The 19,440-nt window shown below is 43.5% G+C and overlaps 1 protein-coding gene across 1 annotated transcript; it reads right to left on the reverse strand.

The window, feature by feature from the left end:
* Positions 1-14: 14 nt before the first annotated feature.
* Positions 15-18,559, reverse strand: LOC110522705 (uncharacterized). Its single transcript, XM_036968710.2, has 6 exons — positions 18,308-18,559; positions 17,702-17,838; positions 16,482-17,523; positions 15,920-16,090; positions 15,324-15,425; positions 15-981 (listed from the first exon to the last, which is right to left on the reverse strand). The coding sequence occupies exons 1-6, from the start codon at positions 18,494-18,496 to the stop codon at positions 847-849; spliced, it is 1,776 nt and encodes a 591-aa protein (XP_036824605.2). The 5' UTR covers positions 18,497-18,559; the 3' UTR covers positions 15-846.
* Positions 18,560-19,440: the final 881 nt, after the last annotated feature.

Genomic DNA, 19,440 nt, shown 5'->3' on the forward strand with positions numbered 1-19,440 from the left:
AAGTCAAGGCAGTTGGGGTGAAAATAAATGTTTACTCGCAAATCAATAATCCATCACATCTATATTCTGATGGAGTAAAACCCCATGGCTGTGTTCATAAAAAGGACTGCCACACACTTTTGTTTTGTGTTTCAAAATGTTCTGCTACAGTGTGCCCTAGTGAACATGACCCATTTAAAAGGTTACTATATTGCTGCACATTTATCAGCGGTGTAATGGGCTCTATTTAATCTGTATCACTGAAGCATTATTTCACGGTATTTTCCGATTAAGCCGACAATCTGCAGCGTTTACCGTGAATGTGGGAACATTGCCCTCAATTTGAATTTCTGCGATTACGGAATAAATAGAGCCCTCCGTTGTGTCATGAGATCCTCCAGGGCCTTCTTCCTGTGGTTCTTGTGGACCAGTAGAGCCATTAGTTGTGCTGTGTCATGAGATCCCCCAGGACCCTCTCCCTGTGGTTCTCATGGACCAGTAGAACCTCTTGTATATCAGCCATGAGATCCTCCAGGGCCCTCTCCCTGTGGTTCTCGTGGACCAGTAGAACCTCTTGTATATCAGCCATGAGATCCCCCAGGGCCCTCTCCGTGTGGTTCTCGTGGACCAGTAGAACCTCTCGTATATCAGCCATGAGATCCTCCAGGGCCCTCTCCCTGTGGTTCTCGTGGACCAGTAGAACCTCTTGTATAACAGCCATTAGTTGTGCTGTGTCATGAGATCCCCCAGGGCCCTCTCCCTGTGGTTCTCGGGGACCAGTAGAACCTCTCATATCAGCCATGAGATCCTCCAGGGCCTTCTCCCTGTGGTTCTCGTGGACCAGTAGAACCTCTTGTATAACAGCCATTAGTTGTGCTGTGTCATTAGATCCTCCAGGGCCCTCTCCCTGTGGTTCTCGTGGACCAGTAGAACCTCTTTGATGGCACTCTGCTGGAAGCCCATCTCATTGAACTGAGCCAGGAGCTGCAGGAACTCACCAGCCTGGAATAAGAATTCATTATGGAGTGGCATTAAACAAAATGTAATTAACGTTTGCAAGATTTTGCATTTATGGGCTGGTTTCCCCTACCCAGTTTATGCCTAGTCTTGCAATAAAGATCCTCAATGGAAAAACGATTATTTAACCTTTAACTAGGCAAGTCAATTATTAAGAACAAATTCTTATTCACAATGACGGTCTACCAAAAGGCAAAGGGCCTCCTTCGGGGGCTGGGATTAAAAATAAATAAATATAGGACCAAACACACTACATTGGACAAACATTATTGGGCACAGACAACAGAACAAAGGGCAAGAAGGTAGAGGAGACAATACTTCACGCAAAGCAGCCACAACTGTCAATAAGAGTGTCCATGATTGAGTCTTTGAATGAAGAGATGGAGATGAAACTGTCCAGTTTGAGTGTTTGGAGGAGCGAGCCAGGGACGTGTGTGCTTTGGGGACCTTTAACAGAATGTGACTGGCAGAACGGGTGTTGTATGTGGAGGAGGAGATCTGCAGTAGATATCTCAGATAGGGGGGAGTGAGGCCTAAGGGTTTTTTATAGATAAGCATCAACCAGTGGGTCTTGAGACGGGTATACAGAGATGACCAGTTTACAGAGGAGTATAGAGTGCAGTGATGTGTCCTATAAGAAGCATTGGTGGCAAATCTGATGGCCGAATTGTAAAGAACATCTAGCCACTCGAGAGCACCCTTACCTGCCGATCTATAAATTATGTCTCTGTAATCTAGCATGGGTAGGATGGTCATCTGAATCAGGGTTAGTTTGGCAGCTGGCGTGAAAGAGGAGCGATTACGATAGAGCAGGTATTCTCAAACTGGGGTTTCACAATGTCGTCGGGGGTACACCAAATAAAAATTATTCACATTTATTTTTAAGTGTAAAAAATAATATATTTATTTTTTTACATTTTCAAACAATCCATACAGTCAGGGCTATACGTTTGGGTGAGTTTTTTTCCCCCTCGCCTGAGTAGCCTCGTTTCACTGCCAAAAATAAAATTAAAACCAACTAGTATTGTCAAATAATTAACATCTAATCACATTAACCGTTACTCTCTCGCGGGAATTTCACTAATGGTCCGTGTGTAGCCAAACATAGCTACTGCTCATTCCGTGTACTCAAAAATTTATAAAAGGTTAAAAAAAAATTAAAAAGTAAGGCCCGCGTCCATAGAGACACATAACAGCTCTACTGGTATCACTGCTACTAGTACTACACCAGCACCTGTCAACGATAGGGGCAGCAACCTTAAAGAAGATGTTTTTTGGGGTCAAGTTTGAGGAGCTTCTTTAGCCCCTCGGTCTCAGTGACCGCCTACAGGGAGAAACTTTGTAGTGGGGCAGAGGGAAAAGAGGGAGAAGCATCGGGGGATAGCCACATTAGAAGGGGTGGGAGATGAGGAAATGTTGGACGGGCAAGGAGGCATGGCTAAGTCAAATAGGAATACTGACTTAATGTGGTGATTAAAGAGTTCAGCCATGTGCTTCTTGTCAGTAACAACCACATCATCAACATTAAGGGACACAGGCAGCTGTGAGGAGGAGGATTTATACTCCAGGTTTTTAACTGTTTTCCAGAACTTCTTGGGGTTAGACCCACAGAGAAAGAACTGCTCCTTAAAGTAACTAACGTTGGCCTTCCGGATAGCCTGAGTGCACTTATTTCTCATTTGCCTGAACGAGAGCCAGTCACCTTAGTATGCGTGAGAGCCTTTCGCCAAATGTAATTCTTGAGGTGGAGTAACTCTGCCAGGTCAGGGGCTGAACCTGTTTTTAACTCTCATTTTCTTCATGGGGGTGTGTTTGGTAACAATACCACTGAAAATATAAAAAAATAAGGTCCAAGGGTCTTAAGCTGATTCTATACCATTTTACAGAGGCCAGTTCATGAAGGAAGGCTTGCTCATTAAAGTTGTTTAGCAAGTGTCTATGACAAATCAGGACAGGTCGTTTCACTGAGCAGCCGTTAGAACACAGGCTGTAAAACAGTGATCACTAAGATCATTACTGAAAACACCAGACTGATACCTATCAGGATTATTTGTGAAGATAACATCGAGGAGAGTAGCCTTTTATATTGAAAGTGCTTTTTGTCCGAGACCAGGTTTAGGCTTCTAGATTTAATCGGATCAAGCGATAGCAGACACCTGCATAATGAATGTTGTGACGTAGGATGCGGAACTATCAAATCGGCGAGCAGCTGCTATTATGTCATTGTCACGAAGCCACACACCCGCCCCGCCCCAGTGTTGGCTATATAAATATTCTCAAATTGAAAAATCATGAAATTAAATCATGAGGATTTATATCATCCTAATCGAGTCATGGATCACATCTCACAGTCCAGTGTTCAAACGTGTAAACAAGGCTGCATGGGATTTATGTTAATGCGAATCATGGCAGCCAATGTCTGCTTTCGGTATGGATTTGACCATTCCGATGCCGCCGAAACATTCGCTATGCTTTTTTACTCTTAACTATTTAATTAAACTCTGTATTTAACAAGTTGACCAAGGTCTTAGTTTTGTCCTCACACGCCACTTTGATTAATTATTAAACTGTTTCACCCCGAACACATTATCTAGACTTTTGCAGGACCCAGTGTGGTTTTCCTGGAGTTTGGGCTATTTAGAAAACGAAGTTGCTGGTGAAAATGTATTGGTCGAGGGTTGCGGGTTTTGGGGTTATTTCTAAGTTGCACCGCGGCCGCCATGTTATTTCTCTTTAAAAATATATATAATTCACTGTCACCTGCCGCTGACTGTCAGGCGGTGAGGCAGGCTGTTGCAGAGTGCGTGAGTGTTGGGGAGATAAGAGGGGTGAATGTGTGTGTGTGTGTGTGTGTGTTGAGAGAGCACTACAGCTTTTGGCTGAGTCATTTGAGCGAGAGGAGAGGGAGAAAGAAGCACGTCGTGACAACTGTTTACCAGTTGTAGGTAATTAGGCTATTTAGATTGTCATTATTTCTAACCCTTTTTCCATAAAACATATTAATACGCTAGAACTGATGTGCATCAAGAAATTATGGAGACAGAGCGCTGGAAAACGACTGGGCGCATTACATAAATTCCCTCTGAGGTGGATTCTAATGTTGACTTTGCTTAAAGAAAACGGTAACAAGCGAAGTGTTTTATGCATGCTCCGTTCTTGGGTTTTGGGGGCTTTCCGAGTGGAATTTTTTAAATAGAAGTTATGGAACTCCCACGCGTGGTTCTTTTTATGGGGAAAAGTGCTGAATGAAACTGACATTAAATGTGGAGAATGACACATTTGCCTCCGTTGGCCATCAAGTAGCTTATTCATTTATATGCCATCGTAGGCTACCATTTGATACAATACATATGTTGAAATGAAGATATCACTGGAGTCATTGCAAATCAATTTGTGTAGCCTACCTTGAGTTGGCAAAACACTTAAATAAATAGCCTATAACTTCAGTTTGTTGTTGTAGCCTAGTGTTATTATGCAATAATTAATGGCATGTTTAGTTAATTACATGGGAAGTTATCCAATCTTAATCACATTTGCCGATCAGTTGTTAGAATGCATTAGATCGAAGGTAACAGTAGTCAGATTAGGCTACAGGTAAAAACGTTTTTTTTTTTTTTTTTTTAAAACACTGGCTGTTGTTGACAAGCATATTCAGTTCAAATACATATAATTAATATTTTATTCAGTGATTGAAATTATGACCCCATCCTCAGTAGCCTATTCCAGCAGGCTATTGGGAAACACAAGCACTTCAATCGCTATTCATGTTGAATAAATGAGTATGTTCATTTGAACTAAGCAAGCTGCTAAATCTTTTCAGTTCACATCTAGCCTAAATCTTTTCTAGACCACTGCAGGCCATCTGCAATTAGATGTAGAGGCCTATCAGGGGCTATAGGTTCCCTGCCTTTATCTAAGCAAACCATGGCAAAATTGAATTACAATCATAAACCCAGATTTTTTTATCTGTAGCCTATTGAAATAAGAAGTCCATCTTGCAAATGGGCCTTTTATAACGGTTTACAAACTTAACATCTGAAACATAATAACAACACAATTGCCAGAAAATAGCAAAACATTTCAGAGATTTTGAATTTCTCTGTCCAACTTTTATCACTCAAACTCTGTTGGATGTATATATATATATATACCAATCAGCATTCAGGGCTCGAACCAGGTGTATATATATATATATACCAATCAGCATTCAGGGCTCGAACCAGGTTTATATATATATATATACCAATCAGCATTCAGGGCTCGAACCAGGTTTATATATATATATATACCAATCAGCATTCAGGGCTCGAACCAGGTTTATATATATATATATACCAATCAGCATTCAGGGCTCGAACCAGGTTTATTATATATATATATATATATATATATATATATATATATATATATATATATATATATATATATATATATATATATATATATATATATATATATATATATATATATATATATAGCAATCAGCATTCAGGGCTCGAACCAGGTTTATATATATATATATATATATATATATATATAGCAATCAGCATTCAGGGCTCGAACCAGGTTTATATATATAGCAATCAGCATTCAGGGCTCGAACCAGGTTTATATATATATATAGTTATGCACATGCGCGAAGGGGATTTATTTACAATTATAAACCTGGTTCGAGCCCTGAATGCTGATTGGTTGAAGGCCGTGGTATATGAGACCATATACCAGGGGTATGACAAAAAATGACTTCTTACTGTTCTAATTACATTGGTAACCAGTTTATAATAGCGATAAGGCACCCCAGGGGGTTGTGGTATATGGCCAATATACCACGGCTAACGGCTGTATCCAGGCACTCCGTGTTGTGTCATGCATAAGAACAGCCCCTAGCAAAGTGCCTGGATCAATCAATCAAATGTATTTACAAAGTCTGTGGTATATTGGCCATATACCATACCCCTGTGTGCCTTATTGCTTAATCATAGCAGTCAAGTGAGTTAAATCGCCCTCCATTGATGGAAAATGATCTGGCGAGTTTAATAAGGGCAAATGATCTTTTCTCATGTCATAACTCGCAAGAATTATTATTTTGAGGATAACCTCATTTTGCTTCTAACGCCGTTACGAGTTACTACGGTATTCCTTCTATAATTGGCTCAATAATGTTATGGAAAAAGGCTTTGTCGTCTAAATTTGGCAACTCTCTTGCTGTGAAAAAAAAAATGGGTCTACTTTTCAAGCCTTTTGGGCGGGGTTTGAGCGGTCATTAGGTGAGAAATTTTAGCTAGACCTGGCAACCCTGGCAGGACCTCCTCCCCCAAAATAAGAAAAAGCTAAGTCACATTATACCTTCTCCCTAGCTCTCTGAGGTCTCTACTCCACCGGCTACGGGGTCTGCGCCTCCGAAGCCTCCCACCACTAGCTCTGACTAATTGAAAACACTAGTCATTGACAACTCCATTGCCCGCAATATGACAATACAAAAATATCATACATTGTTTACCAGGGGGCAAGGCTACCAACGTAAAGGCTAATCTGAAGATGGTGTTGGCTGAGGCTAAAACTGGCGGTGTTGATGGTACAGGGATATTGTTATCCGCGTCAACGCCAACGCTGTTTGGATGAAACAGTCAGAGGTCACCAAGCGCCACATAACTTCAGAGTGTAACTTAGCTAGAAAGATGTGTTGGCATCAAGTCATTGTCTCTGGCCCCCTCCCATTTAGGGGGAGTGATGAGCTCTACAGCAGAGTCTCTGGCCCCCTCCCATTTAGGGGGAGTGATGAGCTCTACAGCAGAGTCTCTGGCCCCCTCCCATTTAGGGGGAGTGATGAGCTCTACAGCAGAGTCTCTGGCCCCCTCCCATTTAGGGGGAGTGATGAGCTCTACAGCAGAGTCTCTGGCCCCCTCCCATTTAGGGGGAGTGATGAGCTCTACAGCAGAGTCTCTGGCCCCCTCCCATTTAGGGGGAGTGATGAGCTCTACAGCAGAGTCTCTGGCCCCTTCCCATTTAGGGGGAGTGATGAGCTCTACAGCAGAGTCTCTGGCCCCCTCCCATTTAGGGGGAGTGATGAGCTCTACAGCAGAGTCTCTGGCCCTCTCCCATTTAGGGGGAGTGATGAGCTCTACAGCAGAGTCTCTGGCCCCTTCCCATTTAGGGGGAGTGATGAGCTCTACAGCAGAGTCTCTGGCCCTCTCCCATTTAGGGGGAGTGATGAGCTCTACAGCAGAGTCTCTGGCCCCTTCCCATTTAGGGGGAGTGATGAGCTCTACAGCAGAGTCTCTGGCCCTCTCCCATTTAGGGGGAGTGATGAGCTCTACAGCAGAGTCTCTGGCCCCTTCCCATTTAGGGGGAGTGATGAGCTCTACAGCAGAGTCTCTGGCCCCTTCCCATTTAGGGGGAGTGATGAGCTCTACAGCAGAGTCTCTGGCCCCCTCCCATTTAGGGGGAGTGATGAGCTCTACAGCAGAGTCTCTGGCCCCCTCCCATTTAGGGGGAGTGATGAGCTCTACAGCAGAGTCTCTGGCCCCCTCCCATTTAGGGGGAGTGATGAGCTCTACAGCAGAGTCTCTGGCCCCCTCCCATTTAGGGGGAGTGATGAGCTCTACAGCAGAGTCTCTGGCCCCCTCCCATTTAGGGGGAGTGATGAGCTCTACAGCAGAGTCTCTGGCCCCCTCCCATTTAGGGGGAGTGATGAGCTCTACAGCAGAGTCTCTGGCCCCCTCCCATTTAGGGGGAGTGATGAGCTCTACAGCAGAGTCTCACAACTCCATCGCTGGTTGAAAACGTTTTTCTGATCCTCCCAATAGATAGAATGTGTAGATTTACTGGCCCTCTTTCTGGGATTCCCCCACAAACAGGACCAAGTCTGGCCTGCTCAGGACTGACGGACTCCATCCAAGCTCGAGAGGCGTTCTCATCTCATTTATTAACATAGACAGGACTCTAACTCCTATAGTTCCACAATGAGGTAGGGTGCAGGCCAGGCAGCAGGCTGTTAGCCAGCCTGTCAGCTTAGTGGAGTCTACCACTAGCACAGTCAGTGTAGTCAGCTCAGCTATCCCCATTAACTTAACATATATATATTTTTTTAATTTTATTTTTTATTTCACCTTTATTTAACCAGGTAGGCAAGTTGAGAACAAGTTCTCATTTACAATTGCGACCATGGCGAACATGGCGGTGTTCACCTTAGAAATCTCACTGGAATAAAGACCTCCTTCATTTCCTGTCATTATTGAAAGAGATTGTGATAATAACTCACATTTCAAAATAGGACAAATGAATGTTTGATCCCTGACTTCTACTTAACGTTAGATCACTCACTGCCAAGGTCGTTATAGTCAGTCATAATCACTGACCATAACCTTGATGTGATTGGCCTGACTGAAACATGGCTTAAGCCTGATGAATTTACTGTGTTTAATGAGGCCTCTCCTCCTGGTTACACTAGTGATCATATCCCCTATGCATCCCACAGTCGGAGGTGTAGCTAATATTTCTGAAAGAAAATTTCAATTGACAAAAAAAATACTTTAATATTTTAAGCTTCTAGTCATGAAATCTATTTAGCATAATCAATTCACTTTGAATTCCGATTGGATCTAGTAGTAAATATGAGATAATATTAACATTTTTGGTGACTTCAATTTTCACATGGAAAATTCCACAGACCCACTCCAAATGGCTTTCGGCGTCACCACTGACTCAGTGGGTTTTGTCCAACATGTCTCCGGACCTACGCATTAACACAGTCATAACGCTGGATCTAGTTTTGAGAGGTGGATGAAATAATGTCGATGTAAATGTTTTTCCTCATAATCCTGGACCACCATCTTCTTATGTTTGCAATCGCAGCAACAAATAATCTGCTCAGACCCCAACCAGGGATTATCAAAAGCTGAGCTATAAATTCTCAGACAACACTAAGATTCCCGAGATGCCGTTCCAGACTTCCACCACCTACCCAAGGACATCGGAGTACAACAATCTGTTAATCACCTAACAGAGTATCTAAATTCAACCTTGCATAATACCCTAGATGCAGTCGCACTTCTAAAAACAAAAAAACATTTGTCAAAAGAAATACAGAAATCCTATACAGAAAATACCCGAGCACTGAAGCAAGCTTCCAAAAACTTGGACTGGAAATTGCGCTCCACCAAAATGGAAGTCTTCTGACTAGCTTGGAAAGACAGTTCCGTGCAATATCGAAGAGCCCTCACTGCTGCTCGATCAGCCTACTTTTCCAACCTGATGGAGGATAAAAACAATCCAACATGTATTTTTTGATACTGTCTCAAAGCTACAGTGCCTTGCGAAAGTATTCGGCCCCCTTGAACTTTGCGACCTTTTGCCACATTTCAGGCTTCAAACATAAAGATATAAAACTGTATTTTTTTGTGAAGAATCAACAACAAGTGGGACACAATCATGAAGTGGAACGACATTTATTGGATATTTCAAACTTTTTTAACAAATCAAAAACTGAAGAATTGGGCGTGCAAAATTATTCAGCCCCTTTACTTTCAGTGCAGCAAACTCTCTCCAGAAGTTCAGTGAGGATCTCTGAATGATCCAATGTTGACCTAAATGACTAATGATGATAAATACAATCCACCTGTGTGTAATCAAGTCTCCGTATAAATGCACCTGCACTGTGATAGTCTCAGAGGTCCGTTAAAAGCGCAGAGAGCATCATGAAGAACAAGGAACACACCAGGCAGGTCCGAGATACTGTTGTGAAGAAGTTTAAAGCCGGATTTGGATACAAAAAGATTTCCCAAGCTTTAAACATCCCAAGGAGCACTGTGCAAGTGATAATATTGAAATGGAAGGAGTATCAGACCACTGCAAATCTACCAAGACCTGGCCGTCCCTCTAAACTTTCAGCTCATAAAGAAGAAGACTGATCAGAGATGCAGCCAAGAGGCCCATGGTCACTCTGGATGAACTGCAGAGATCTACAGCTGAGGTGGGAGACTCTGTCCATAGGACAACAATCAGTCGTATATTGCACAAATCTGGCCTTTATGGAAGAGTGGCAAGAAGAAAGCCATTTCTTAAAGATATCCATAAAAAGTGTTGTTTAAAGTTTGCCACAAGCCACCTGGGAGACACACCAAACATGTGGAAGAAGGTGCTCTGGTCAGATGAAACCAAAATTGAACTTTTTGGCAACAATGCAAAACGTTATGTTTGGCGTAAAAGCAACACAGCTGAACACACCATCCCCACTGTCAAACATGGTGGTGGCAGCATCATGGTTTGGGCCTGCTTTTCTTCAGCAGGGACAGGGAAGATGGTTAAAATTGATGGGAAGATGGATGGAGCCAAATACAGGACCATTCTGGAAGAAAACCTGATGGAGTCTGCAAAAGACCTGAGACTGGGACGGAGATTTGTCTTCCAACAAGACAATGATCCAAAACATAAAGCAAAATCTACAATGGAATGGTTCAAAAATAAACATATCCAGGTGTTAGATTGGCCAAGTCAAAGTCCAGACCTGAATCCAATCGAGAATCTGTGGAAAGAACCGAAAACTGCTGTTCACAAATGCTCTCCATCCAACCTCACTGAGCTCGAGCTGTTTTGCAAGGAGGAACGGGAACAAATTTCAGTCTCTCGATGTGCAAAACTGATAGAGACATACCCCAAGCGACTTACAGCTGTAATCGCAGCAAAAGGTGGCGCTACAAAGTATTAACTTAAGGGGGCTGAATAATTTTGCACGCCCAATTTTTCAGTTTTTGATTTGTTAAAAAAGTTTGAAATATCCAATAAATGTCGTTCCACTTCATGATTGTGTCCCACTTGTTGTTGATTCTTCACAAAAAAATACAGTTTTATATCTTTATGTTTGAAGCCTGAAATGTGGCAAAAGGTCGCAAAGTTCAAGGGGGCCCGAATACTTTCGCAAGGCACTGTAACTAAAAAGCAGCATTCCCCAAGAGAGAATAGCTTTCAATTCAGCAGTGATATATTCATGAACTTCTTCGACAGAAAGATCATCATCATTAGAATGCAAATTATGGACTCCTCTTTGAATTGAAATATTTCTCAAAAACTCAGTTGACCTGAGTCTGCAATGGAGACGTTTTTTAATCCTGTATCTCTCGACACATTCACAAAAATAATCATGGCCTTTAAACCTTCCAGCTGCCTACTGGACCCTATTCCAACTAAACTACTGAAAGAGCTGCTTCCTGTGCTTGGCCCTCATATGTTGAACATAATAAATGGCTCCCTATCCTCTGGATGTGTACCAAACTCACTAAAAGTGGAAGTAATAAAAGCCTCTCCTGAAAAAGCCAAACCTTGACCCAGATCTTTTTTTCAAACTATTGGCCTATATCGAATCTCCCATTCCTCTCAAAATGTTTAGAAAAATCTGTTGCACAGCAACTCACTGCCTTCCTGAAGACAACTAATGTATACGAAACTCTCCAGTCTGGTTTTAGACCTCATCATAGTACTGAGACCACACTCGTGAAGGTGGTAAATTACCTTTTAATGGCATCAGACCAAGGATCTGGATCTGTCCTCGTGCTCCTAGACCTTAGTGCTGCTTTTGATACCATCGATCACCACATTCTTTTGGAGAGATTGGAAACCCAAATTGGTCTACACGGACAAGTTCTGGGCCCGGTTTAGATCTTATCTGTCGGAAAGATATCAGTTTGTCTCTGTGAATGGTTTGTCTTCTGACAAAGTTCCGTTTTAGGAACACTATTGTCTTCACTATACATTCTACCTCTTTGTGATGTCATTCGGAAACACAATGACAACTTTTACAGCTATTCGGACGACACACAGCTGTGCATTTCGATGAAACATGGTGAAGCCCCAAAATTGCCTGCCCTGGAAGCCTGTGTTTCAGACATAAGGAAGTGGATGGTGGCAAATGTTTTACTTTTAAACTCGGGACAAAACAGAGATGTTAGTTCTAGGTTCCAAGAAACAAAGAGATCTGCTGTTTGACCTGACAATTCATCTTGATGGTTATGCAGTCGTTTCAAATAAAACTTTGAAGGACCTCAGCATTACTCTGGACCCTGATCTATATTTTAACGAACATATCAATAATATTTCAAGGGCAGTTTTTTTCCATCTTCGTAACATTGCTAAAACCTGAAACGTTTTGATGCAGAAAAGCTAATCAATGCTATTATCACTTTTAGATTAGACTACTACAATGCTATACTCTCTGGGCTACCTGGATAAAGCACTAAATAAACTTCAGTTGGTGCTAAGTACGGCGGCTAGAATCTTGACAAGAACCAAAAGTTTTGACTCACTACACTGACTACCAACATGTTTCAAGCAGACCACCATAGTCCCTGTGCCCAAGAACACTAAGGTAACCTGCCTAAATGACTACCGACCCGTATCACTCACATCTGTAGCCATGAAGTGCTTAGAAAGGCTGGTCGTGGCTAACATCAACACCATTATCCCATAAACCCTAGACCCACTCCAATTTGCATACCGCTCCAACAGATCCACAGATGATGCAATCTATATTGCACTCCACACTGCCCTTTCACACATGGACAAAAAGGAACACCTATGTGAGAAATGCTATTCATTGACTACAGCTTAGCGTTCAACACCCTAGTGCCCTCAAAGCTTATAACTAAGCTAAGGACCCTGGGATGAAACACCTCCCTCTGCAACTGGATCCTGGACTTCCTGACAGGCCGCCCCCAGGTGGTTAGGGTAGGTAACAAAACATCTGCCACGCTGATCCTCAACATGGGGTCCCCTCTGGGGGGCATGCTCAGTCCCCTCCTGTACTCCCTGTTCACTCATGAATGCACGGCCAGGTATGGCTAGACTCCAACACTATCATTAAGTTTGCCGATGACACAATAGTGGTAGGCCTGATCACCAACAACGACGAGACAGCATTAAATGAGGAGGTCAGAGACCTGGCCATGTGGTGCCAGGACAACAACCTCTCCCTCAACGTGATCAAGACTAAGGAGATAATTGTGGACTACAGGAAAAGGAGGACAGAGCACATCCCCATTTTTATCGACAGGGCTGTAGTAGAGCAGGTTGAGAGCTTCAAGTTCCTTGGTGTCCACATCACCAACAAACTAACATAGTCCAAGCACACAAAGACAGTCGTGAAGAGGGCACAACAAAACCTATTCCTCCTCAGGAGAAGATTTGGCATGGGTCCTCAGATCCTCAAAAGGTTCTACAGCTGCACCAAGGCACTACAGAGGGTAGTGCGAACGGCCCAGTACATCACTGGGGCCAAGCTTCCTGCTGTCTTGGACCTCTATACCAGGCGGTGTCAGAGGAAGGCCCTAAAAATTGTCAAAGACTCCAGCCACCCTAGTCATAGACTGTTCTCTCTGCTACCGCACGGCAAGCTGTACCAGAGTGCCACGTCCAGGTCCAAGAGGCTTCTAAACAGCTTCTACCCACAAGCCATAAGACTCCTGTACATCTAATCAAATGACTACCCAGACTATTTGCATTGCCCCCCCCCCCCCTCCCACTTTACGCTGCTGCTACTCTCTGTTATTATCTATGCAAAAGTTACTTTAATATCTCTACCTACATGTACATTGGTGCAAAAAAAGTATTTAGTCAGCCACCAATTGTGCAAGTTCTCCCACTTAAAAAGATGATAGAGGCCTGTAATTTTCATCATAGGTACACTTCAACTATGACAGACAAAATTAGAAAAAAAATCCAGAAAATCACATTGTAGGATTTTTAATGAATTTATTAGCAAATTATGGTGGAAAATAAGTATTTGGTCACCTACAAACAAGCAAGATTTCTGGCTCTCACAGACCTGTAACTTCTTCTTTAAGAGGCTCCTCTTAAAGAACGAACAATGCCTTTTGTGGCATGATGGAGCACCTTGCCATAAGGCAAAAGTGATAACTAAGTGGCTCTGGGAGCAAAACATCGATATTTTGGGTCCATGGCCAGGAAACTCCCCAGACCTTAATCCCATTGAGAACTTGTGGTCAATCTTCAGGAGGCGGGTGGACAAACAAAAACCCACAAACTCTGAAAAACTCCAAGCATGGATTATGCAAGAATGGGCTGCCATCAGTCAGGATGTGGCCCAGAAGTTAATTGACAGCATGCCAGGGCGGATTGCAGAGGTCTTGAAAACACTGCAAATATTGACTCTTTGCATCAACTTCATGTAATTGTCTATTGACACTTATGAAATGCTTGTAATTATACTTCCGTATTCCATAGTAACATCTGACAAAAAATATCTAAAGACACTTGAAGCAGCAAACTTTGTGAAAATGAATATTTGTGTCATTCTCAAAACTTTTGGCCACGACTCTATATAGCCTCACTATTGTTATTGTACTACTGCTGTTTAATTATTTGTTACTTTTATTTCAAATTTTGTACTTAACACTTATTTTTTTCTTAAAACTCTTTTAAGCATTGTTGGTTAAGGGCTTGTAAAGTAAGCATTTCATGGTATTCAGAGCATGTGACAAAATACAATTTGATTTGATTGAATCAAGCCCTATTCAATCCACATCGCAGACGTTCAGCTCTACGGCGTGTTGGAAATGTAAAGGCAGTGTTCCCGCTTTAGCGGAGACTGCATTCAAGGTAAACGCTGCTTATGTCGGCGCGCAATCGGAAAACTACCTTTACATTTATATCATGGAATCTGTAATGCTTCAGCTTGAATAGGGGCGGCAAGTAGCCTAGTGGTTAGAGCGTTGGACAAGTAACCGAAAGGCTGCAAGATCGAATCCCCCCCAGCTGACAAGGTAAAAATCTGTCGTTCTCCCCCTGAACAAGGCAGTTAACCCACTTTTCCTAGGCCATCATTGAAAATAAGAATTGATTCTTAACTGACCTGCCTAGTTAAATAAAGGTAAAAACATAAATAATAATAAATAGAGCCCTTCATCTGTGTCAGGCAAACCTGGCCCAATACTTTCACAGCAAGAAATTGCAGTTGCTTTGATATTATGGAGTGATATTAGCAGCAACAGAAATGGAATTCAAATTCAATAATTTAGAATGTGTAGAATCCTTTAGAATATGTATTGACAAGTTCACCTTGTTCTATGTATTGACAAGCTCACCTTGTTCTATGTATTGACAAGCTCACCTTGCTCTATGTATTGACAAGCTCACCTTGTTCTATGTATTGACAAGCTCACCTTGTTCTATGTATTGACAAGCTCACCTTGTTCTATGTATTGACAAGCTCACCTTGTTCTACGTATTGACAAGCTCACCTTGCTCTATGTATTGACAAGCTCACCTTGTTCTATGTATTGACAAGCTCACCTTGTTCTATGTATTGACAAGCTCACCTTGCTCTCACAGTTCTGGAACATCTCCATGGCCTCCTCCACCTGAGCCTCTTCGTAGCCCAGCGCACACAGACGGTCACTGGCAACCAGGTAACTCAGGATCTGTGAAGGAAAACAGGACCTTAGAGGTGAATATGACAGAAGGGGTGAACAAGTACAATATAAAAACATGGTCTTCTTAAATCTATCTCTGGGTTAAATGCAATAGGTAGGTAGGTGGCACCGCAATAGGGCAATAGGTAGGTAGGTGGCAGATATCAATAGGGCAATAGGTAGGTAGGTGGCACCGCAATAGGGCAATAGGTAGGTAGGTGGCACCGCAATAGGGCAATAGGTAGGTGGCACCGCAACAGGTAGTTAGGTAGGTAGCACCGCAACAGGTAGTTAGGTAGGTAGCACCGCAATAGGGCAATAGGTAGGTAGGTGGGTGGGTGGGTGGGTAGGTAGGCGGCACCGCCAAGATTTTTCCTGTCAGCCCTGGAATTCAACCATCTGATTACTCTCTGACCTCAAGACTGACCCCCCCCCCCCCCCCCCCCCTCCCTCCAAGACCACTAGGGTTGTTGTCATGTCACAGCATGGGTAAGTAAAACTACCTGTTGTGGGTTGCGGTGGCCAGTCTTCTGCAAAGCCAGGATGGCAGTGTGTAGAGGGTAGCCCTGCTCAGTGATGGCCTCCAGTAGCTCTCTCTCTTCCTGACTTAGGGCCGTCAGCAACTCTGCAGATGAGTCACAGCCAATGCCGTGTGAGGTACGCGGACGCAGAGTCTAAAAGGAAGAAGAGTGACAGGCTAGAGTAAGGTTAAGTAGCCCGGGTGGGGTTTTAGTTTACTTCCTGAATTGACCAACAAACAAAAAAAAACACTCACACTTGTCTTTCCATAATAGCACTGACTGATGTTAACTATTTTATTGAGGGAAAAAGTACTTACTATAAGTGTGATATGTTACATGTATGTTGATAACCATCTGGATAAGAACGTCTGCCAAAATGTCAAATGTAGCCCAAGGTGTAATTGAAATGGAATTGGAATGGAATCCTATCCCCTAATACAACCGTATAAGGTGTCTGTGTCTGTCTATCACAGAGCAGAGGGATGTCATGTTTTGACCTAACAACAACACTAGCCACACAGACCTGGGAATAGGCTATACTTACAGTCTGCCTGTTGTTCTTGATTTCAGGGCCAGCTGAAGCGGGTCGTTGTGGCTGCTGTGGGGTCACAGAGTTTTTCCTTCCCGTTGACCACAAAGAACGCTGCCTCTTTCTGCTATAGTGCCTCTGATCGCCATGGCACTGGGGACTGCTAGCCTGACCATGGCACTGGGGACTGCTGGCCTGACCATGGCACTGGGGACTGCTAGCCTGACCATGACACTGGGGACTGCTAGCCTGACCATGGCACTGGGGACTGCTGGCCTGACCATGGCACTGGGGACTGCTGGCCTGACCATGGCACTGAGGGCTACCGGCCCGCACAAAAGACTCTTCCAGGCCAGAGGACGATGACACCTGCTGCTGGCTTCTGAAATCCTTCCTGCAGGGCCTCTGATCGCCATGGCACTGGGGACTGCTGTCCTGACCATGGCAAAGTGGGCTGATGGTACGCCCCTGCTCCTGTTTGAGCCCGGTGAATGACCCTTGCCTTCTGCAGTCCAGGACGGAGGAAGAGTTGGCCCTCCTGTTGCGACCCTGGTAGCCTCGACCTCCAGTGGAAGGCTGGTTAGAGTGGTGATGAGCCAAGGAAGAGCCTGAAGATCCAAGATGGTGGTCTTTGACTCTGGATAATGGGTGTTTTGGTGCAGAGCTTTGCGACCGTGGTCGTTCACCACCAGTGGAAGGCTGGTTAGAGTGGTGATGAGCCGAGGAAGATCCTGAAGATCCAAGATGGTGGTCTTTGACTCTGGATAATGGGTGTTTTGGTGCAGAGCTTTGCGACCGAGGCCGTTCACCACCGTGATAGGCTCCACGGTGTGTCTTTGAGTCTGAGGCGTTATCTTCAGTGGAGGAGCCCTCGTCATCTTCTGAGTAGCCAGCTTCGTCTTCCGAGTCGGAGACCATTAACTTGATTTTTCGGTGGCTATGCTGGCAGCGGTGGTGGGGGTGGGGTTGAGGGTGGTGGTTAAGGTGACGTGTGTCCACAGAGCTTAGGCTGTGGCTCCTTGGTCGGAGAGCAGAGCCCCGCAGATCACTGTTCCACCTTAAATAAAATAAAACTTTATTTACAGTGCATTTAAAACTACAACACACTTTACAGTAAAACGATATAAATTAAGACAGCACAAACAAATCTGGGACCCAGGCTAAATTCGTGTGATTAAACATACTTTTAATTATTTTAGACAAGAAAAATAGATATAAGAAGAACACAAAAACACCTGCTGGCCGAGCGCCTCTCCTGGGGACTAGAGAACATGAGCCAGTACGGAGGACAGGATGGGGGCGGGGCATCCCAGGGTCGGCAGCATCCTCCATGGAGCGCAGACATCACCCAGTTCTCTAAGGTGAACTCATACTGAAGAAGAACACTTTTTTTTGGTCCATTGTTGTCAGTTTAAGTGTCTTGCTCAAAAGGTACAATGGCAGGACATTTTTAAAATAGGCTACCTAGAATCCCACCAAATATGTTTTTGTTGGACTCGGCAATCGAACCCTGCGCTTCAGTTGCTGGCCTAACTATAATATTTTTTATTGATTTATTTAACTAGGCAACTCAGGTAAGAACAAATTCTTATTTACAATGACAGCCTACCCCGGCAAAACCCTAACCCGGACGACACTGGGCAAATTGTGAGCCACCTTATGGGACTCCCAATTTCGGCCGGTTGTGATACAGCCTGAAATCTGTAATGACGCCTCTAGCACTGAGATGCAGTGCCTTAGACCGCTGCGCCATTGGGGAGCCCCAAGCCCCAATATCTAGGGTACCTGCCAGCATTATCACAAAACAATATCACATAGCCCGCCATAGCCATATAACTAACCTCAGTGTCTTGTAGTATTTGGAGGTGGTCTGGTATGGTGAACTCTGGGGCCGTAACCAGCTCTATCTCTCCTCCCAGGGGCCCCAGCTCCTGTAGTGGCCCCAGAGGGCTCTTAAAGGGAACCTCCTCTAGACTGGTCATCCTGTCTGTATACCCAGAACAAGAAAACCCCCACACACACACAGACATTTACACAGAAAACTCAGGGAACAACATGAAGGCACACACACACACACACATTTAAATATACAACACACAAACACACATTTAAATAAAACAACACACACAGTCACAGGCACGCACGCACACAAAGATGCACGCACACACACACACACAGCATAGGGCAAAGCTAGAGTAGTACTCAATTCCTTGGTGAAATTAATTGAAATAGCAAATTCTGTCAGGTGAATGTTATGATGCCAGTGAAGGCAGCAATCAATAGTAATCGATGGCAGTTATCTTAAATTATTGATCACACACATTTTTCACAGGCAGTACTCACTCACCTCCCCTTTTGAAAAGTGTTGTCTGGCCAGTCCACCGTGTGTGTGTAAAGTGTTGACAGGACAGGTGTACGCTGAATGACTTATATCTGGATAAATAGCCTAAGTATCAACACACGAGCTAATTCTCTTGATCACTTATAAGCCCCTGTCCTGTCTGACATCATCAGATGTGCTGTTGTTGACACCCTCATTACTGAGAACTACCCTTGGATGGAGTGGAAACCACGAAGGGAGATGAGGATACCTGGTCAGTTGTAAACCTGAACGTATTCAACTGAAATGTGTCTTAATGATGTACAGTGCATTCGGAAAGTATTCAGACTCCTTCCCTTTTTACACATTTTGTTATGTTACAGCCTTATTCTAAAATTGATTAAATTGTTTTTTTCCCTTCATCAATCTACACACAATAACCCATTATGACATCACAATACCCCATTATGACATCACAATACCCCATTATGACAAAGCAAAAACAGGTTTAGATTTTTTTTTAATTGCTAATTTCTAAAAAAAAATATATATATAATCATATTTACATAAGTATTCAGATCGTTTTGGGTTGGAACCCAGGATGTATATATCTATGATGGTTTATTTTCCAGGGAGGGGTGTCATGACGTTGGC

The sequence above is a fragment of the Oncorhynchus mykiss genome, chromosome 4 (genome assembly GCF_057628025.1).
Source record: "Oncorhynchus mykiss isolate SJ-2025 chromosome 4, ASM5762802v1, whole genome shotgun sequence".
In the NCBI taxonomy this organism is placed as follows: domain Eukaryota; kingdom Metazoa; phylum Chordata; class Actinopteri; order Salmoniformes; family Salmonidae; genus Oncorhynchus; species Oncorhynchus mykiss.